General features: G+C 36.9%; 2 protein-coding genes across 2 annotated transcripts; one reads left to right on the plus strand and one right to left on the minus strand.

Annotated features, from left to right (window-relative positions):
* Positions 1–430: 430 nt before the first annotated feature.
* On the plus strand, positions 431–6,084 carry LOC128184998 (uncharacterized). The gene is made up of 2 exons (XM_052854668.1): positions 431–2,452; positions 2,716–6,084. The coding sequence occupies exon 1, from the start codon at positions 594–596 to the stop codon at positions 2,415–2,417; it is 1,824 nt and encodes a 607-aa protein (XP_052710628.1). The 5' UTR covers positions 431–593; the 3' UTR covers positions 2,418–2,452; positions 2,716–6,084.
* A 592-nt stretch (positions 6,085–6,676) lies between these two features.
* Positions 6,677–16,061, minus strand: LOC128184996 (general transcription and DNA repair factor IIH helicase subunit XPB-like). Its single transcript, XM_052854666.1, has 21 exons — positions 15,978–16,061; positions 15,705–15,782; positions 15,264–15,388; positions 14,679–14,759; positions 14,287–14,442; positions 13,919–13,993; positions 13,083–13,190; positions 12,657–12,847; positions 12,364–12,435; positions 11,842–11,948; positions 11,414–11,517; positions 10,914–10,986; positions 10,298–10,417; positions 9,708–9,910; positions 9,326–9,391; positions 9,026–9,162; positions 8,846–8,942; positions 8,448–8,565; positions 7,986–8,134; positions 7,357–7,470; positions 6,677–7,111 (listed from the first exon to the last, which is right to left on the minus strand). Exons 1-21 carry the CDS (start codon positions 16,012–16,014, stop codon positions 6,977–6,979), a joined length of 2,346 nt encoding a protein of 781 aa, XP_052710626.1. The 5' UTR covers positions 16,015–16,061; the 3' UTR covers positions 6,677–6,976.
* Positions 16,062–18,662: the final 2,601 nt, after the last annotated feature.

Genomic DNA, 18,662 nt, shown 5'->3' on the forward strand with positions numbered 1-18,662 from the left:
AAATGAATTTCATAAAATTTAAAACCGAACTTGTGGTCGTGGAGCCGGAAAATCATGAAGACTTTTAAATAAACACAAAAACATCAAATTTATAGACGAATTTTTAGTTTACTGTTTGCTGAAAAGTCTTTAATATAAATTCTTTTTAGAAGATACGAAAATATTGAAAAATGAAAAGCTTTAAAGTTAATGTTACACCAGAGAATACATGTAAAAGACGTAAAAACCCAAAACAAACAAACTTACATGAAACTGAAATCAAAACACGACTGTGAATAATAAAGGGTGACTTGATATAGGATTTATTTTTTGAATTCGAAAATACACATATTTAATATAGCTTTACTTGATAATGAATATTCATAAGTAACCAGGATGGCGTAATTTCCATAGTGACGTCATAATGTAAATCGTCACAAGTAGAGAAAAGATAAGGGAAACGGTCGCATCATTGCTGAAACAAAGCGAAGTTTTACTGTGTTTCAACCACTGAGCCCAATTTTCTAGTGGGATAACTTGCTGATTAGAAGTTTTTCATTGTGTTTCAACCGAATCAGACCAATTATCTAGAGGAAAAACTGATTCAGTCCACAATGGGCTGCATCCAATCTAGAGAGGCAGCCTCCATTGTGGAGATTCGTCGAAAAAGAAAATCAGTTAGAGAGAGAATATCCGGGTTCATATCCAAGAGAAGACGCAGGGTGAGGGAGAATAGTGAACGGGCACTCGTGGAACCACCGCCACCACCAGCATCTGCCATTCCACCGCCACCCCCACCATCTGCCATTCCCCCCGAATGTGACACTGATTCCCTGGGAGAGGAGGTAGATGAGCTCACATTTGTGGTGAGGACCCGGGACGATGACGAGTATAGCTATTCGCTCCGCTGCGAGGAGACACCGGTCCCAATGGACAGCTATTCAGACGTGTCAGTCACAGAGATGATTGACATGATGGACCGGTCCAGATCCAGAGCCCAGAAACAGCCAAGCTTGACCAGTGTCAGCGATGACGTCAGCGATGTTGAGTCGGACCATACTCTGCAGTCAGTCTCGGTAAACTCTGGCTTTTCTACCGCAACTTGGACAGCGAGGGGAAACGTGCCGTCGGTCAACAGCAGCTTCGAGGATGGCTCCATATGCAGGCCCCACATTGCCACGCCAGTTCCCCAGTATGCTGAATCCAGAGAGGATTTCCAGAATATTTACCACCGTGTTGCTACCCCACACAGGCTGAAGCCCTCATACGCCGGCATGAGCATCGAGATGAGCTTGCCAGGAAGTGTTCAGGAAGACATTCCCGAGGAGCCGCCAAAGGCCGAGGCACGTGTGGCCGAAATAAGAAGCAAGGTAATCGAGTTGGCTAAGAAGAGCGCAAGCAACTTCTCCGCAACACTGAGCTCCCAGGAGACTGCGAAGAAGCGCAACACAGGCATCGCCTCTGAGGGCAATGTGTGCGATTCCGGAATGGCAAGCGGCAGTGGCAACCCTTCCACCAGCTATGCTGACACTCCGAAGGAAGCTCTTGGAGCTGTTGGTGGCATCTCCTCCCCTAGCCCTCCTCCTCCTCCAAAAATGTACGGCCGATCCAAACAGGATACCGCTAAAGAGATGGAGAAGGTGCTCCTGGAGGCTGAAAACAAGCCAGCGTACCGCCCTACATACGTCATCGACACCCGCGACTTGAACGTCCGCCCAAGCGCGGCCCGAGGGGCTCGCGCTGCCGTCGAGGACGATCCCAGCACATCCGGCGCTCTGGCCTACAGCCAACTGCGAACCCGTGTAAAGAAGTTCAACAAATCTGTTGACAAGCTGATGGAGACTGACCTCCAGCAGAGTCAGCCAAGCGAGAAGCCCTACAACATCAGCAAGAGGCCCAAGGCTGCGCGCGGAGTACGATCCATCGGGACCAGTGATAGCAACGAGGCCACAGCTGAGCCTCCCCAGAGAAGCTACACCCTGCGCCCCCAGCTGACCGTGCCCAGGCTTAGACTCCCCGAGCAGGATGCCCTGGACAAGTTCATTCAGTACCAGGAGGCAAAAGAGGAGCGAAGAAACCGAGAGAGCGACGGTCGCTGGCGCCCAGAGAGGGACAGAGGGGGAACTCGCCCAGACAGCATGGATCAGAGGCACCTCAGCGGGGGAATGAACCTGAGGCACCAAGACGGGGACATGCGGCGCCCGGAGAGGGGCGGTGTACCAGGTCGCTCAGATGTCCCGAGTCAGAGGCACTCACCCGCCACCATCGCCATGAGGATAAAGCGGGTGGAATATCTGGCCCGTCCCGCCAGGGTCAAGGAACCGAGGCGTCCTTCCCGAGACAATGAGGTAAATCGTCCCTCCATGGAGTACGAGCAGAAGCGCCTGGACAGGGACCGGGATAAGAAGCGCCGCGATCGGGACAGGGGCTACGACTAGGATAACGACTTGGATTACGATTGGATTACGATCAGGTAGAGTTATCTTAACTACGTATGTATATAACTTTCTTTTTCGTTTATTAAGGACATATGGAATAATGAACAAAATTGTTACGAAAACGATTAGGTTTATATTTGTGATGTACTTGAGGGTAGTATTAAATACCCGGTATATTGTATACTATAGTATTTGGGATGTAAAGAACGCTGTTGATAACATTGATATATTTTAAGTTTGTTTGAAACAACTATGTTATGTGTTTATCATAATTTTTTCACCGAATCTTTATTTTCAGGATTGAATCATCAACATCAAACACCAACACAACTAAATTTAGATTCCAGAGAGCAGTCTCAAAATAAGAAGTCATTTTCCGAAATTCGGTCCATCAGCCAAGCTACTCAACAAGAATTGTATGTCATCTCAACAACTTTTTATCCGTACAAATAGTGTTTTTGATAGTTATCTCTATATGTATTTACTTTGGAGCTATGATTTTTTTAACGTTTAATTTTTGATATGCCTTTTCTACCCTGATATTTATGGTGATATGATGTTGCATGTTTGCAATTCTGTATTTTTTTTAAAATGTTTATATTTTTATTGTTCACGAGTACATTTGCAACCATTATTTTTCGGACATTTTAGATTTTATACAGATATATATTTGTATATTAACCTTTATTGTAAAAGCGTCTCTTTTTGATATTCAAAATTTTTTACATAAGAAATTTTCCGTTCTGATTGTATTGTCACAGAAGGGGAGGGGTGTGCTTATGTTTACTATTTGTTTTAAGTATTGAAACCAATCAGCTTTGATGTCTTGTCAGCGGCTGCTGCAGACAAAGGCGGTTGTAAAAGATTGTTTCATTGGATACGTGTTTAAATTATTCAGCGGCTGCTGAAATGAATACCCCTCCCCCTTATTATGTTCATGTGTTTTTGTTGTTTGAAGATTCTTTTTTTGATATGGAGTAAGGGTACAGAGGTATGAACCCGTGTTTCGATGGGTTTTTTATGAAAGACAATTTTGACGTGTTTTGTGAGCGGCTGCTGCAAACACAGGTGTGAAACACGCGGATTTTTTAAGAATGGAAATTTATTCAGCGGCTGCTGAGAGAAAGTCTTATTTTCAAGTTTGAGACTTGGTGTACCCTATTTTTCAAGAAAATGTTACATATGTCTTTTTGTTTATTAACTTTTATACCGTACGACACTTTTTCTCAATGTTGTGGGTTTTTTTTAGATATAGATGTCCCGTGTTTCGTTAGGGTTTTTATGAAAGACAAGTTTGACGTGTTTTGTGAGCGGCTGCTGCAAACACAGGTGTGAAACATGGGGACTTTTTTAAGAATGGAAATTTATTCAGCGGCTGCTGAGGGAATGTATTGAGAGTTTAAAAATTCTAAATTTGTTATGTGTCGTTAAAAAAAATCTAAAAAAAAAAAAAAAAATTTTAAGATACACAAAAATCTCCAAAAAATTATAAAATATAAAAGGTAATGAATGAATGTGGCTTAAATGATAATGTGTGATTAACGTGAGAATATATGTGAATTGTTTTTAAAAAAAAATACCAAAAAAAATATACAAGATAAACAAAAATTTCCAATTTTTGTGAAAATGCCCAAAAAAAGTTGTAATTTTTTTTGTATGTGAAGGAGACAATTTTTATTTTACTTTTCGTGTGTGTGTTTGTTGTTGTTTTTTTTTTTTAAGTTACCACAGAGGTATGTACCCGTGTTTCGTTAGGTTTTTTATACGGAAGGGGAGGGTGTGCGTATGTTTACTATTTGTTTATGTATTGAAACCAATCAGCTTTAATGTCTTGTCAGCGGCTGCTGCAGACAAAGGCGGTTGTAAAAGATTGTTTCATTGGATACGTGTTTTAATTATTCAGCGGCTGCTGAAATGACCACCCTCCCCTCATTTAATTATGTTCATGTTCATGTGTTTTTGTTGTTTGAATATTTATTTTTTTGATATGGAGTAAGGGTACAGAGGTATGAACCCGTGTTTCGTTAGGTTTTTTATGAAAGAAAAGTTTGACGTGTTTTGTGAGCGGCTGCTGCAAACACAGGTGTGAAACACGGGGATTTTTTAAGAATGGAAATTTATTCAGCGGCTGCTGAGAGAAAGCCTTATTTTTAAGTTTGAGACTTGGTGTACCCCATTTTTCAAGAAAATGTTTGAGGGTTTTTTAATGAAAGACAAGTTTGTCGTGTTTTGTGAGCGGCTGCTGCAAACACAGGTGTGAAAAATGGAGAATTTTTTAAGAGTGAAAATTTATTCAGCGGCTGCTGAGGGAATGTATTGAGAGTTTATAATATGTGTCGTTAAAAAAAATCTAAAAAAAAAAAAGAAAAATTAAGATACACAAAAATCTCCAAAAAATTATAAAATATCAAAGGTAATGAATGAATGTAGCCTAAATGTTAATGTGTACGTAAACGTGAGAAGATATGTGAATTGTTTTTTTAAAAAATACCAAAAAAATATACAAGATAAACAAAAATTTTCAATTTTTGTCAAAATGCAAAAAAAAAAAAAAAAGGAAAACTTTAATTTTACTTTTCGAGTGTGTGTTTTTGTTGTTGTTGTGTTTTATTTTTTTTTTTAAGTTAGTACAGAGGTATGTACCCGTGTTTCGTTTGTTTTTTTTATGAAAGACAAGTTTGACGTGTTTTGTGAGCGGCTGCTGCAAACACAGGCGTGAAACACCGGTTTTTTTTTTTTCCATAGAACAGAGAAATATTCAGCGGCTGCTGAGAGAAAAGTTTTTGTGTGAAAGTTAATTTTCATAAATGTGTGTTTAGTTTGTTTATTATTTTTTCAACTAACGACACTATTTTAATTACTATTTTGCTCTGCTTCATATATAGGTACAGAGAAAATGCACCCGTGTTTCGTTGAGTTATTATAAATGATAAGGTTGACGTGTTTTGTGAGCGGCTGCTGCAAACACAGGTGTGAAACACGGGGATTTTTTTTTTTTTATAGAATGTAGAATTATTCAGCGGCTGCTGAGAGCATGTCATTAGGGCTTGAGAACTGTTGTACCTCATTTTTCATGTGTCGTTTAAAAAAAAAAATACCAAAAAAATTTTAAGATAAACAAAAATCTCCAAAAAATCTAAAAAATATTAAGAGTATGAATGTGGCTTAAACTTTGTAATAATGAAAGAGTGAATGTGTTATGTAAAAAAAAAAGACCAAATAAATTTCAAGATACACAAAAATCTCCAAAAAATTTACAAAATATTTTAAAAACCTACCAAAAAATTAATGTTAATGGCTTTAAGCCAGAGTTTGATGAGTAGAGGATACGTGAGGTGTTAGGCACTAGTATCAGGGTAAATAATGGTGGTGGAGTTGTAATCTAGATGTAGATGTTAGGAGGCCTGTGTTGTTGACTATTTTATTGATGATGATGGTGATGAAGGCTGTTTAAACAGTAAGATATTGATATTGATGATGGTGATTGATGATGATATTGGTTGATATTGATGATTATAGATGATGATGAAAATGATGATGATAATGGTTGATACTGATGATGATAACAATATTGATGATAATAATGGTGATGATGATGATGATGATGATGGTATTTAGCATGTTTTATCCAGAGTAGATTTACCATCATTGTGATAGATTCTCGTTGCAGTTTGTAGCAATCATAAAGCAATCATAGTTAGAGGTGTTCTTGGTCAGACAATTTTTTAGTCTGAGTGATGATTGTATTTTTGTTAAGTATATGCTTAGGCTATATTGTTACGCATTCACATAAATGTTTAGGTGCCATATTTTTACACATTTTTCCTTTACATAATCCATTCCTGTTTTGTACTTTTTCTACAACTGTGATTTTCTGAATGTTTCAAAAAACTTTTAAGCATTGTTTATCAAATTTCTGTTATCTAAAAATAAACAGTTTAATAAAATATTCCATGTGTTGTTTTTTTAATATAAAGAATAATTACTTTTTTGTGATCAAGGAAAAAAAGTTACCAATTATTATTATTATTATCAAAATTAATATAAAGATCCATACTTCTCAAAACGAACCTCCAAAATATCAGACCAAATCAAATGACCACAGAGGACTAACATAACACAACCATATCAGTTAACAGGTGATTTTGTAGATTTCATTTTGGATACAAATGTCAATTACACCAATAAGCTCTAACGAAAGACAGTGAGTCTTAAAAACAAATGTACATTAATTTTGCAGACTCTTGAGTCAAATCATGAACATTTTGACTCCAATTTATTGAATTTTTTTTTCAACAAGTACAAAGTTCATGTACATGTACATTCACAACGTATGATAAAAGATTATCATTCAAACAATGATTCCTCATTCCAATGCCAGAGACAGCAGCACTGATATTGAATCTGTTTCTTTCATAGAACAACGTAATGACAACAGAAGTTTCATCTTTCTGAGCACCTGATTCAACTTAAAAGTTGTATCCATTAAGTTCACACCAATGTCTTTAAAATCCACTGAATTGTCTATGAATGTAGCCTTTCAATTCGAGGCTGTTTCTTCAGATTTTTCGGAATCGTTTAAACAGTGGATGAGCATGTCCACTGGCCACCATCCCTTTCTTCCCGCGGAATTCCATGTAGAGGTTGTCGTCTGCTCCAGACATAGAACTCATACTGCCAACCTTCCTGCTCACCTGAATCAAGAAAGCCAAAATATGGAGATTACAGTGAAGTTTTTACAGATACATGTATTGAGGTAAATTTCACATAAAGAGAAACTGTAACTGCCTGAATCAGCTGTTACTAACAACACCCTGGCTTGTCTGTTTCTGTCAAATCTCTGCTTTGACTGTTACTATTACCCCATGGTTAGGTTGTTACTTTTAACAGTTACCCCCTGGTTTGGCTGTTACTTTTAACCCCCTAGATTGGCTGTTACCATGAATCCTCCCTCCCCTATGACCCTCTCCTCCTCCGCGTCCTGCTCAGTGGCAGCACACACTGCCTGTAATAGCTTGGCCTGCTCCTCCTTGGTGCTGTATCCCAGGGTCTCCTACACAACAAGAACAGAACTCTACATGCATAAAGCGAAATAGTCCTAAAAATTACTCCCTGTAAAAAGTACCTAACGGTTTCTAAATTATAGATAAAATCATGTATATAACACTCTGTATAATGCCATCTGTCTTCTTCAAATTAAAAAAAAAATATCCATTGATTCTCAAAGTTTCAGTTAATTTAATCTCAAAATTGTTAAGTTATCTATAGTTTTTTATCTAGACTTATTGACAACACAAGCAAACTATCACACATACATATATAGACATAATTCAAAACAGATTATAACTTTTAATACTGTAGATTCCTTATTTTATGAGAGTACTTAATTTCCCGATCTCCTTATTTTGTATCAAAAAGCGAGAATAAAAAATCGCGAAGGTGGAATTTTATCCTTATCTCTTATAACACTCTACCTTCAAAAAATAAAAGCGAGATTTTAAAATCGGCGATGGGCACTCTTTATTCCTCCCATTTAATTAGGAATCTACAGTAGACACTGTGTCCTACCTCCTCCATCCCGGCCAGCTTTGTGATGACTTTGTAGGCATAGCCCTGATTCACCAGAAACCTCTGTCTCTTTAGGGAGAAGTGCATCTCCATCGTGTCCTGTGAGACCAGCGAGTAAAAGAAGGCATTGTATTCCTCAGCTACAGCTCCTGTCAAAAGCAAGCACTGGTTTGATTCACTACACAAATATCTTCCAATAATTTATGTTTTGTGTATCATACATTTCTTCAACTCTGATTAAATTTTTTCACTCTTGTCAAAAGCAGGCAATATTCTATAAACTATGAAAAGATATCAAGTTTAAGCATTTTCCTCTTTACCGCAGCAGCTTTCTTTAAAAAGTCAGCTGCAATTATAAATGGCTTTAAAATACACATTTTTAGGCCAGAATCTATTTTCTATTTTCATCACAACCAGTTGCTAGTATGCTGCCCTGTCTGTCCTATCACACATATACAGTACCTTTCTTGGCCCTGAGAATTCGACCCATTCTTTGAGCCTCTTGTCTGCGAGATCCTCCATGGGCGGATATCTGGATCAGGACATTAGCCTCGGGGAGATCAAAGGAAGTGTCAGCCACCTGTAATCAGGGCAGTCAAACATACACTGGACCCCTTGATCTAAATATCTTATTTGAACTGGTTATTGTGCACATACATTTTTTTCTAAGACATCTATTTAGCTCTATTTTACTCAAAAAATATGTAAAGATGAAATCATTCTCAGTTTAAATGCAAAAACAAAAAGAGGCTTGCTTAAAGAATTAAGTTGATTGCATTTATTTGCTTATGTGTATTCTAACAATCTGATAGTGTGAAAAAATACAATGTTTTTTTTCTGTGTTTACATGCTTGAGATACCTTGGAGACAAAGATGGTGTTGACTTTAGGATTGTGGACAAAGTTCTGCAATATCTGCATTCTCTCCCCTTGAGAAGTCGGTCCATACAAGTAGGGCCTGCATGAAAAGATAAATCTCATTCTGATTTGTCCTGTAGAAGATTTCACAGATAACAGCAAGGACATTGCTACATAACTTACTTGTTTAGTTTGATCGCATAGCTTTTCAAGGCAAACACATTGTCAGAAAACACAATGATTTTATCGTTGCGCCTTTCGTGATATCGTATCAGAAACTGACAAGCTCGGAACTTGTTGGGATTCACAACGGCCAACAACTGGAAAAGAGTACAGAAAAGAGTTACTGTAAGTTGTACAAACTTAAAAAAAAAAAAATACAAAAATCTTTAAATACATAGATAATGTCCTTTACTCAAAATTGAAACATTGAAATGAAACTGATTAAAATACAACACTGATTCAAAAATTTGAATTTCTTACCAGTTTTTTCTGAGACTTTGTATTGAGGTACTCCCTGTAAAACTCTGGAGCCATGGGGCACCATACCTGTCAATCACAAATAATACTTAAATACTAATTCTCTATGGTTTATTTGAAGAGAACCTTATAAATGAACATCAGTTTAGATGATGACAATCTCTAACAAGAATTTCCTGCAGAAAGGTTTTTATCTTGAGATTTGATCTAAAAATTGGTTTGAGATGACTGCACATCTTTTATCTACTGGTACTGAAAAAAAGGAGGGGGCTAATAAATAATCTGATGATTTTTCTTTATGGGAATAGAGGTTATGATCATAGCTTTCTTGCCTATGAAATCTCATTTTGCATGTTTTATTAAGAACAAAAACAATTCCTCCTACCTCTGCACACTGCACCCTGGCAATGTAACCGTTGTTCTGTAGCTCCATCCAATTCGCCTCGTACAGCTTTGGACCAATCAGGAAATTAAGGTCAGCGATCTTGTCGTCCTCTCGCACCAGTGTGGCGGTCAGTCCCAGCTTACAGTGGGCATTTACAATGGTCAGGACCCGCCGAAACATCTTGGCTGGTATGGTCTGTACCTCTGTGTTATACAGAACATGGTGAAGTTTAAAATTATCAAATTACTGTAAATGTGGGTGTTTTTTGCAGGGTAAAATTTTTGCAGTATCTTTTTAATGCTTTCGAAGCCTAGGGATTAATTCAGAAATACAGATTGCAATCATATTGTATCATGCTCTTTTTAAAAAAAACAACAAGTTTATGGCATACCGGGGTACATTGATAAAATTAAAAAAAAATTCCTCCACACAAGCATTTCTACAATTACATATATCTCCCACAAGCATAATAACAAGTTTATAAGAAAACAAAGATAAATTAATCTACAATGTATCTAAGCAAAAAAATGAGAAAATAAGATTACCCCGGTAATATTAAAAGATAGAACACTTGGTGTACAGACTCTTACCATCAAGAATCATGATCCCCCATTCCTGACTCTGCATCCACTCCATGACTTTCTCTGCCTCCCACGAACGTTTGGTTGAATGAGCCAACATAGAGTATGTGCTGATCAGAATGGATGACCCTGATAACAGAACAGACACATTTTAAGAATAGGGTACCCTTTTTTGGACAAAGATACAACTTAAATAAGCAAGATTTGACTCTTTTTCTCAACAAGTGGTTGTAGAGTGCACATCAATGACCTCCTTTCATACTTTGTCAGATTTTTAAATCTTGAATTTACATGTAAGTCTGTACTTGCGCAGTTCTGAGTGATAAGAAAAGGGAATGTTCTGCTATTGTATGCGTAATTTGCATAGAAAACAACATGTAGAACATAATATTGATTGCTTTTTTTTATAATCTTTTGACAACATGTCATTTATACCGGTAGTTAGTTTTTTGGCAGAAACAAGCTAGTTAAAGAAATATATACCATTTTTATTCTCAAATGTACAAGATGTCCGCACACCCCCGTTCGAAGGTTGCAGATGTAATTCATTTTAACACAACTGCAAATTATTTTATCTTATCATAATTTGATATGAAGATGGATACAAAGTGGTACATGTACTTGCCTATAGGTTTGTCCTTAGCATCAGATGTAAATCTGCAGATAATGCTGTCATCTGCAGTGGACCACATCTTAAACTATAAACAAACAAAAATTTAAAAAATTCAGAAAACTAACTTTTTAAAAACAACTAGCTTTATTTTCACTATCATGAGCTTATTTTTCTGTACAACGATAAAACATTGTAACATTCTTCCCACCTAGCTAACACTCTGAAATTCTTGAATACCACCTCAGTCAAACAGCAATGTTATATATTAAACATTGCTGGCCATCAGCCTTGGCTCTTTGAAATCAACAAGATTTGTCTGGCTTTTTGGGCTAAGACAATACACAATTTATGCACATTCACTCAAAACAAGCTTCACTTTTAACCTGCTTTTATTAAAAAAAATAGATGGTTACGTCCTACCAAAAGTCTAGTAAGGTCTTGTTAAAACAGTTCTAATACTTTGGCACTATAGCACCTGAGCAGTAAAGGATATTGACACCTGATCAGTTTACCTGTTGCTTCCACTGCTCCACGGCCACACCTGAGGTGGCCAGACAGATGGCCCGTTTCCTGACTGTACAGGCTGCAGTTACCCCCACCAGAGTCTTACCCGCACCTGTATCAAACAATGGGAATCAATGAGATGCCTCCTAAAAGGACCACTATATAGTAAGACATGGTTATAGCGAACACACTTATAATGAATTGCAAAGTGATTTTCATTCTCTAAAATCGCTGGTCCTTAAGACTTCGTTATATGCGTGTTTTACTGTACCATATTTAATTTAGATCAATTCTATTCACATTATTTTAAATTTTTTTTTAATAGCACATCAAGATGATGAAATTTAAATTAATAAATTTAAATAATTTTATATTTTTCAACAGAAAACAAGAATTCTTCACAAATTCATGAATCAATGGTGTAACAAAATCTCACCGCAGGGAAGGACAATGACCCCGGAGCGAGCCCTGCCGTTCCCAAACATCTTCCTCAGACTCTTCTCCTGGTACGGTCTCAGTACGGTGGACGGCTTCAGGTCAATGCTGAAAGGTCAACACTCAATCAACATATCCTTCTGACTGACCACATAAATGTATATTTCTTCTCATAATTCATATCTTCGCATCCAATAAACACAATTTTATTAACACATCCACAATACTGTGAAATCATCATCGTTCATGGGGCTTTTGTGGGTGGCCTTTTTCCATCAATTTACATCCCCATGAACGTATATGTATACTAAGTCTAGCATTTGTTTAATACATGTATTGATTAAGATCATCCTGAACTAATTACCACCGAAATAACGTCCCCACGAACCAGGAAAATTTTTGCTACCCACAAACATTGGCACCCACGAATAAAAATGATTCCCTAGATTTGTCTTAATTTTCATCAGATATAAACACATTAGGAGACTTACTAAAAGAATGATAAAAGATAACAGATCCTTACTTGATGTCTGGGTTGACTGTGTCATTTTTGAAGTCATATTCGGCCAACAATGGATACTCCAACTCTATACATCTAGAAGTATACAATAACATAATAACAAAATCCAAAAATAAAATCCAGAAAACCACAATATTAAACATTCATATCAATAATGTATTAAATCTACTGCACCATCTATCAAGTTCAATGGTAAATGCTTTTGAAAGACTTACATACCCTGTTGCAATTACAAGCATTTTACTTTTTAATCTATTTTCCATTCTAAAGAAAAAAGGAAAACTTTGACCCCTGACCTTTTCTGTATGACCTCAATTTTCTCCTGTTTGACCTCGAATGACACGGTTTTGGTGTCCTCCTCCTCGTCTTCCTCTTTGTCCATCTTGTCGTAGTATGCATAGATATCGTCCGGCACTTCCTCTCCAGTCGCCTCCCCCTCCTGTTTGGGCTCACCCTCTGTGGTGGTACTAGGGCCAGGTTTGGACAACTGTCAAAGGAAGTGAAATCGTAAACTCTTACATTTACAGTAATCTCAAAAGCAGTCTTCTATAACAACCATTTGCAAATCACTGGAAGATTACAAGGACACTATTTTACTAGCTTACCCGTAGGATAGAAGAGAACACCTGAGTAATAACTTACCTGTAATGCAGACTTTGAGGACACCTAAATAATAACTTACCTGTAATGCAGACTTTGAGGACACCTAAATAATAACTTACGTGTAATGCAGACTTTGAGGACACCTGTCCAGTGAGGAGCTCTGTTTCCTCGGGACGGAATCTACATTCCTGTATGACTGGGTCCTTGAGCAGAACCTGGATCACATCCTACAAAACATAAATCTAAAGTCTGACATCACCCACACATCTTCATCTGTACAACATATAAGATAATAAAACAAAAACTGACTTATATAAAACAAATATTGCCTTAACTTATCACTACCACCCTGACTTTACGCTACCACTCTGACCTACTATTACAACCCTACCTGCCCACTACCCCCCTGCCTGCCCACCATCACCCTGATTACCACCCTGACTAACCACTTCCACCTGGACTGCCACCTACCACCCTGATTACCACCCTGACAGACTACTTTCATCCTGATTACCATCCTGACTATACCACTACCACCCTGATTACCATTCTGACTGACCACGTTCACCCTGATTACCACCTAAACTTTACCACTTTCACCCTAACTTTACCACTACCACCATGACTGACCACTTTCATTCCGACTTTACCCCTACCATCCTGACTGCCAACTCCTACCCTGACTGACCTCTACCACCCTGACTGACAATTACTGCCCTGACCGACCACTACCATTCTGATTACCACCCTGACTTTACCACTTTCAGCCTGATTACCACCCTGACTTAGCCACATTCACCTGTACCACCTGGACTGACCACTACTACCCTGACCAACCACTACCACCCTGACTGACCACTTTCACCCTGACTTTACCACTACCACCCTGACTTTACCACTACTATCCTGACTGACCACTATCACCCTGACTGACCACTACCACCTTTATACTTACCGCGTGCTGACTCTCCACGTAGTATTTGTTGTGCTTCAGAACCAGTTTCACCTTCCCATAACTCAGTGTACACAGCTGTCAAAAGAGGGGGTCAATCTATTGATTGGTTTATTAAATAATGGTTTATCTGAGAATACTTTACTTTACTCAGGAAGTTTTAAATGGAATGCCCAATCTCATTTCTAAGTTACATAATTTCAGAGAATTTGTTTGAATTGTGAATAATAAACCTACTAGATGATTGAAAACATTATCTGAAAGAAGCCAAAAAATCTAATCTTTTTTGCAGTAGAGTAAAATACAGAAATTTGTTACCAGTATTACATTCAGATTAACTGCTGGTGTACCAGAGATTACAGTACATGTACCTTGATGAACTCCTCAATACCCTTGGGTAGTGATGTTTTACATAGACGTCTCAGGTACTCAATGATGTCATTGGTCTCCAGGCCGACAGAAACGGCGGCATACAGCGAGTACGCCGTCAGCTTGTACTCGTGGATAAATTCAGGGCGACACACCGGCTGTAATGTGTCATTAATGATAGGACAACTTTTTTCATTTGCTTCCATTGAGTAGTAGAGAAGACACAAGAGAATTAGTTGTTAATTTACTAAAGCACATCTCTGATCGTTTATCAGTTATGTATTATAATATATCATAATAGAGAAAGAAGAGCTACTTAGGCTACGCTGCTCAATTGTTGCTTCACATGCTTTACAAAACAACAGTTAACATTGGTTGTGTTACATTCTCTTACCTCTGAAATGGCAATTAAGAAATCATGTGCATGTTTGTAGACAGGTGAAAAGGACTCCAGAAATATGTGACCATTAGGAGCCTGTTGACAATAATAAATCTTAATAAATAAATATTCAGCACTGAAATCCCTTACACTGTAAACCAACTTTAATTCGCAACGACTTTATTTCACGATTTAATTCTGATAAACTGGTTTGTGATGACTAATGTTTGGCCCAAGCCTTATCTAGAACCATGTTGTTATAACATTTATATGACAAGGACTGGTTTTTGATGTGAAATATTTGCGATAACGAGGCTCTCGCAAACCTTGCAGAAATTTCTCACACCTGAATAAAAGTCGGTTTACAGTATATGAAACATACTCAGTCGGCATCACTTACTAACTTAAATATCATGAAAAATGATATCTTAAATATGCATTGTTGTTTTTTTCACATATTTACAATTCAAATTAAATGTGCAAATTCATGATAATGATAATGACAACAATTACACTTATAAAGAATATTAACCATATCAAACATTAGGTCTGACACAGCTTACAAGTTGTACCGACATGAAGGATATTTTTTAGACTTACCACAAACAGTGGTCTGGAGTTGTGGTCTGGTTTCAGAGCTAGTTCTGTTCTGTAATCTTTGGCACCAAATTCATCCTCCTTCCCTGTGTCATCCACAGAGCGAGTCGCAGCATCCGGGATTTCCTCTACAAAACAGAAAAACTGATAGTTAAAAAATTGTTAATATCTTCCTGATTCAATTTGAAAGTTGATATTTTATTAATATCTGGGAAGTTTAAAGTGATGGAGAAGGAATACTTGTAATATCTAATCAGTTTATATTTATTACTTTATGAGAATTCCAATTCTTTATAATTAGCCTTTATATTTCTTGTGTTATATTACTTGTTGACAGTTGATGTTAAATATGTGGATAATGAGATATTACCTGTGTCTTGCAAGACAATACCTGTATGATCAGCTGTACATGGTAATATATTACCTGTGGACGAGAGGTTTTACCTGTGGTTGGTTCTGTCTCTGTTGTTTCTTCGTCTTCCTCTTCCTCAATTTTGACTCTCTTTGCTGCCCTTCTTTCTTCTAAAACAAACCACGATAAAAGACCAATGAAATGGGTTACTATAATTATCCAGTTCCCTTAAACTTGTTCTAATTCAAATACAAGTGAATGACCATAAGGATCTAATGATGTTTCACATTAAATTCACCATGCTTTCTGATAATATTCAAACTAATTACTTAACAGTACTCAGAGAGTTTAACATATAAAGTTACCCCTGGCCCTATCTCTCTTGTCTTTCTTTCCCATCATCCGCGGAGCTCGCGGTGTTTTCAGTTTTTCATTTTAGTATAACGTGCCCGACGTTTTTTTAAACCAAATATCGACCTCGATCTACATTCTATATTTAAAAAAAAAGAAAAAAAAAAAGGTTTTTTTGTACAGGGGCGTAGCCCCCCCCCCCCCCGCACTTTTTCTCGCACCAAACAATTTTTCTTAGAATTTACATATTAAAAATAAATAAAGATGGAGTTGCCCCCTCTTTTGGAGCAATTGAAAGGAAGGAAATTAACAGTGAAATCGATGTTATATGATTTTATGGTTACACTATGCCCTACCCTCCCCCCCCCCCACCACCACCACCCAACAGATTATGATTTTTATGATTTTGAGAGGTTGCTTTTTTTTTGGGGGGGGGGGGCTAACGATGCTACGTGCCTTTGTGTATATAGAGGTATCAGTTGTTCAATAACAACAATATGATATATTCAAACATACATACATATGTGCATATATGTTTCATTTAATATATATTTTCTCGAGTTTATACCCGTGGACCTAGTTAGATATTTCTTATCCAAAAAGAGCAAAGTGAATATTGAAATTGGCAATTCTTTATTGTTTAATATGGCCAGAAATTAGTCCTGACTTTTACCACTTTCTATTTGTAACCAGTAACATTGGTTACATCGGTAACAATGTTTGATTATGATTGATTTTCAAACTTTGATATACTTGTGACATGTTACCGTGGCTACTGATAACATTGATTACGAAATAGGGTTAGGTTTGGGTTAGGGTCATACTTCAGGGTTAGAGGTTAGGGTTAGTTTAGAATTAGGGTTAGGGGTTATAGGGTTAGTTTAGGGTTAGGGTTTAGGGTTAGTTTAGGGTTAGGCTAACCATTGTAACCAATGTAACCAAATAAAAAAAGACCAATGTAAATCATGAAAATGACTGTCACCACTATTACCCTATGTCACAAAGATAATATAGCTGTAACCATTGTAACCAAATAAAATAAGAACCCCAGCAGAAACAGAAAAAGGCGAAATTAAACCATCCAGCGGAAAGAAAATAAACAGCTTTGTCATAGGTTATGTTAATTTTGTCACCAGGAAACAGTGCCAGGTTGTTACTGGTTACAAATGAAATGGGGTAAAAGTTACTAATTTCTGGTCATATCTATTTATTGTAGGCGTTCAATATTTACAAAATTGTTTTTATAGAATTTCCCAGCCGTTAGAATTTTTTGGCATCGAATTAACTAAATCAAGAATTGTACATTAAATCATAATCATGTAAAAGTATATGATCATGAAGAAGGCACGCTGCTGTTGTTCAAAACTTATGGAATAGATAGGAGCTACATGTAGGTTGCCATATAAGGAGAATTGACTAAGTTCGCTAGAAACCCACTTTAGTCAATCTCTTGAACGCTAACTGACTGGACACACTCATGGAAAGATCTTTGCTCTTTTCCACGAATACTAATTATTCTTAGTCCACTAAAAGCAAAGCAAAATTCTTGGATTTTGGATGCTGTACAATCAGTACAATCATTGATTTCCACCATTTGTGAGATTTCATTCACCTAAGTTTGAAGGAGCCAATCAGAATTAATAAGGCATTAATTATTCAGGAGAACGATATATAAGGAACCGAGCTGACCGACGATCATGGCATCAGTGGGTGTATATAAGACTGCATGACCACTCGTTTCCGGCGATGCCCAGTACATAACTCATAAAAAATGAGTCATGAATTTGTTGAATTTTTTTTCTTCATTTATATCATTTCTTTAATTAATTATTTTCATTTTGACCTCTTTGATTTAGGGAGAAGGCTGTGCCTGCTGCTTTCTCCCATTCAATATAATTTATATTGAATAAAATATTATTAAAAAAATAAATCTGTCTAATTGAATGAGTTTTTAAAAATTCCCATCTGCTTTATTCGTGAAAAATGTTTTATTTGATTGATTGATGAATATATGTATTATCTGTTTTGGTCTAAAACTAAGTATCATCTTCCTCTAACACTCTTTTTAGTTGTTTGTTACTTGTACGGTTGTTGTAGGGAAATATTGTCTCCACTTTGCACTTCAAATATTGTCTTTACGATGCACTTCAAAGTCAAGGGCTTTTGATGTGTATGCAATAGCATGGACGCTTCAACGATTTCCGGCCAGTGATAGGACGATGTGACAGAGACTGAGATGAAAATTAAACAATTTTTATTTTCACTTTCAAATTTAAATGCTTTCCCATACCCTTATTTAGAACTCATCTGTTTAAGAGAATTATACAATGTAGTATAAAAATGGCCTCGGCCAACAAGCCTTTTTTCTTTTTAACATTTTTAATAATCACCCGAGTCACACAGGTCACGTGTTATTAAATAAAGGATATTCATGAGAGAAGTCACTGTACACTGTTTGTGAATATTTGTACATCTAATATACTTTCTACTAATTCTAATTTTGACTTGAATGTTATGCATTTTATTGAAATTAAAAGTGCATGATAACGATAGATTGCTTAAATAGGGTTTAATCATGAACGTTACGTACATAAACAAACGTGATCAAAGATTGTGTTTAAAACTGATATTTTCAATGAAATATTTTATTTGATCTAAACTTTTTACTTTTTGGTCAATCTCTAGTAAATAATGGACAC

The sequence above is a fragment of the Crassostrea angulata genome, chromosome 5 (assembly GCF_025612915.1).
Source record: "Crassostrea angulata isolate pt1a10 chromosome 5, ASM2561291v2, whole genome shotgun sequence".
NCBI lineage: Eukaryota > Metazoa > Mollusca > Bivalvia > Ostreida > Ostreidae > Magallana > Magallana angulata.